The sequence below is a fragment of the Spinacia oleracea genome, chromosome 3 (genome assembly GCF_020520425.1).
Source record: "Spinacia oleracea cultivar Varoflay chromosome 3, BTI_SOV_V1, whole genome shotgun sequence".
In the NCBI taxonomy this organism is placed as follows: Eukaryota; Viridiplantae; Streptophyta; class Magnoliopsida; order Caryophyllales; family Amaranthaceae; genus Spinacia; species Spinacia oleracea.
Genome location: NC_079489.1, coordinates 129,043,867 through 129,047,761, shown reverse-complemented (window position 1 = coordinate 129,047,761; position 3,895 = coordinate 129,043,867). Strand labels below are relative to the sequence as shown.

At 36.6% G+C, this 3,895-nt stretch overlaps 1 protein-coding gene across 1 annotated transcript; it reads right to left on the bottom strand.

Annotated features, from left to right (window-relative positions):
• Positions 1–263: 263 nt before the first annotated feature.
• LOC130470068 (uncharacterized) lies at positions 264–2,588 on the bottom strand. Its single transcript, XM_056839635.1, has one exon. The coding sequence runs from the start codon at positions 2,586–2,588 to the stop codon at positions 264–266; it is 2,325 nt and encodes a 774-aa protein (XP_056695613.1).
• Positions 2,589–3,895: the final 1,307 nt, after the last annotated feature.

The window sequence follows — 3,895 nt, the reverse complement described above, 5'->3', positions numbered from 1 at the left end:
TAAATACTGCAATCTAATCCTAAAGTTGAAACAAAAAAAATAATGGAAGAAAGTAAGTTATCTAGACTAGAGTAATTCCTAGTAAGTAATGTAACGTAGAAATGTCACTAAAAAACGAAATGTTTTGTGTTTTTAATTTTTTTTTTTTTTTTTGCAAAGGAAAAATAGAAAGTTAAACTAAAATAAGTAGAAAAAATGAAATAATTGGGTTGCCTCCCAAAAGCGCTTGTTTATAAGGTCATTAGCTCGACCTCCTTTATAATTCAACCAGGATCGTCTAGGGAAGAGAAATTTCCACGATGAAACCTGAAATTATACCTGCCTCCCAATAACTCTTTTAGACTAGAGTCAACAAGATCAGCACCAACACCTTTTTTCTGGTAGTCGGACCCATTGGATGATATGGGTATGTCTTCTTTGCTAAAGTAATTTTTGTTCTGTACACACTTATCAACCAAGGGATTAGTAGCATCAATTCTCATACAAGTATCCCCATCAAAAGTGAAATTCGGATCATCAAATATCTTAAATACGACTTGGTTATCTTGAGCTTTAATTATCATTTGTCCCTTTGGGACATCTATTAAAGCTTGACTTGTAGCTAAAAATGGACGACCAAAGATCAAAGGAATATCAAAGTCTTCTTTCATGTCAATTACAAAAAAGTCAACAAGAAAAGAAAATTCACCAACTTTGACTAACACATCTTCAACTATTCCCTTAGGGAATCTAGCAGTCTTATCAGCCATTTGAAGAGATATAGGAGAATGTTTAAGCTCTTTCAAACCTAATTTCTCATATAGCGAATAAGGTATTAAATTGACACTAGCACCTAAATCACATAAGGCCCTATCGAAATATGTTTCATTGATCATGCAGGGGATAGTAAAAACTCCAGGGTCTTTCAGTTTAGGTGGTAGGTTCTCATGCATCAAGGTGGAACACAACTCATTAACAATCACATTTTCTGATTTATCACAATTCCTATCATTGGCTAATATTTCTTTCAAAAACTTAGCAAATTTAGGCATTTGAATCAAAAGGTCAGAAAAAGGGATAGTTTCATATACCTTCTTAAGGGTCTCAGAATATCTCCCAAAATGCTTATCTAGCAAACCCTTAGTCAAACTTTGAGGAAAGGGCACAGGTTCCTCGTACGGGGGTGGAGCAACATAAATGGGAACCTTTTCTCTCACACCCTTCTCCTTGATCATTCCAAGCACTTCTCCATCTTTCTCAACAAATCTTTCCACACTCGCTCCATCATCTTTAAGAAAGATCGCACTACATTGCTCATTTTGGATTTTTGGTGGATCTCGAGGTTTTGATAAATGACTCACTTGTTGTGAAAGTTGAACAAGTTGGGTTTCTATCACCTTATTTTGAGCAATGAGTTGTTGGATGGATTTTTCAAAGTGCTCATTCTGCTTGGCTTGTAACTCAAACTGCTTGGTCATTAATTCTTTTTGTTGAACTTGAGAAGTAGCAAGAGTCTCCAAAATAGAATCAAAGTTAAGTTTAGAAGTTTGAGGTTGCGGTGGACTAGTGGGTGACCCTTGTTGAAAACTAGATTGTTGGGTGAAATTGGTGTTGAATGGGTGAAAGTTATTATTTCCACCAGAGTGGTGAGTGTTTCTTGAAGTGTTTAACTGACAGTGAATTGGGGTATGTCCTTGCACCCCACAAATATGACACGAGGCAACCAATGATGAAGATCCAGCTCCAAATTGATCGATCTTATGTGATAAAGCCTGCACAGTACTAGTCAATATAGTTAGAGCATCTAAATCATACTTACCTCCCTTTCTAACACTGTTCCGACTACTGGGATGGTAGTTATCATTGGCTGCCATCTTCTCAATCAATGCCTTAGCTTCAGTTGGATTCTTTTCTGTGATAGAACCCCCTGATGCAGCATCAATGTAGATTCGGTATTCATGTGTCAGCCCATTGTAGAAAGTCTGGATCAAAAACCACTCCTGGATCCCATGATGAAGACACTGCCTTTGTAAACGTTTAAATCTTCTCCAAGATTCATACAACGACTCATCATCAGCTTGACGAAAGGTGGTTAGCTCATTTCTTAACCTAGCAGTTTTCTCTTGGCCCAAAAACTTCACTAAGAATGCCTTGACTAGCTTATCCCATGTATCGAATGAGCCTGCACCTTCATCTCTCAACCACTCCTTTGCCTTATCCCGAAGAGAGAAAGGGAAAAGGCGAAGTCTAATAGCATCGTCATTTACATTGTTGATTTTCATTGTATCGCACTTCTCCAAAAAGCTATCAATATGACTTACAGGGCAATCATTAGGTGAACCTGAAAATGAATCATTTGATATGAATTGGATGAATTCGGGCTTCAGTTCAAAATGTGATGCAGTGACGGTTGGTCTGACGATACTAGAAAGTATACCGGTGGTTGTGTCCGGCATACCATATTCCCAAAGGGATTTGGCAGGTGCTTCACCACCCATTGCTTCCTTCTTCTTATTGTGTCTCCGCTTAGTCCCTTGCTTACGTGCAGTAGCCTCGATTTCAAGATCAATAGGAATCAAATTCTGTGAACCTGTACGTCGAGTGTGCATGCAACAAGAGAAACTGGAAACAAAATATCAAATAGAACAAGAATAATAGCCGAAGCAAATAGCCAAATCTAATTTACTTAGTAAAAATAAATCACAAATAACTAATTTAATACCGTTAGTCCCCGGCAACGGCGCCAAAATTTGACAAGGCTGTCGCGTGCCTATCAAAAATAACCTAACTAGACCTCCTAACTATGTAGTCGGGCAAGTAAGGGTCGAATCCCAAGAGACTAATGTATTAAAAACTAGCTAAACTGACTTGAATTAATACTAAGCGAGTAACCAAACAACGATTGAGAATGAATAATTAAACTAATTCTAACTAAAAACGTAATCAATAATAAGACTAAAATCAAGGATTAAAAACACCTAGAGTTAAGCATCACCACTAGCATAATCAATGTAAAGATAAATTCCTACCCCAAACTAATTAAATAAATGTTCACGAGGAAAGGTAAACCTTAAATAATACCATAAACCTCTCCCGAGTATCAATGGCTTCCCTAATATGCAATCAAGACCTACTCCCGTGGAATCATGCAAATTAAAGACATTAAACTCAATACCATAATTTCCTAACAATCCCTTCTACCTACTCCCGTGGAGAAATTCATGTCCTTAATTGAAATATTCAAATCCGTCAAAACCTAACTCCCGTTACGATCAAGACAATGGAATGATAACAATACTAATTATCCCTAATCTAGTATTGGAAATTATACAATCAATTAAGCAAGAACAATTAAACAATGAATTTGGGGATTAAAATAATAAATCATACATAAACCATGACTAGGGTTTACTTAACCCTAGATTATAAATCTACTCACACATATTAAATAAACAAGGAAGGTAAACTAATGAAGAAATCATAACTATATTGAAATTAAAGAGAAAAACCAAAGAGATACTTCGTAATTAATTAAGCTATAAGTGATACATACTCTAGTTTCCAAAATCAAGAAATAAATTAACTCCACTTTGTTTCTAATGGCCAGAGACAAACTCTCGTCAATCCTCAACAATGACGACCAAAACAAAGAGAGCCGCGACGTCCCAATTATTCAATACCGCGTATGACCGAAGTAGTTTTAGGTATTCTCTACTACTTGTATTTATACCTAGACATAATAAGAAGTATACTAACTATTAAACTCTAGTAATTAGCTCATTAAAGTTTAATACGGGATCGAAAGAAGAGTGCCACGGCTCGGGTGTGGGATGTAAAGTAGGTTACGGGTACGCCGTGGTATTGGCTGCCCGGTGTTCTTGTATTTGTCTTGAACTCTTGTTTGTATCACAATGTA

What these genes read in the sequence shown, in the direction of transcription:
- LOC130470068 (XM_056839635.1), bottom strand. Translation starts at nt 2,588, where the DNA reads ATGCACACTCGACGTACAGGTTCACAGAATTTGATTCCTATTGATCTT.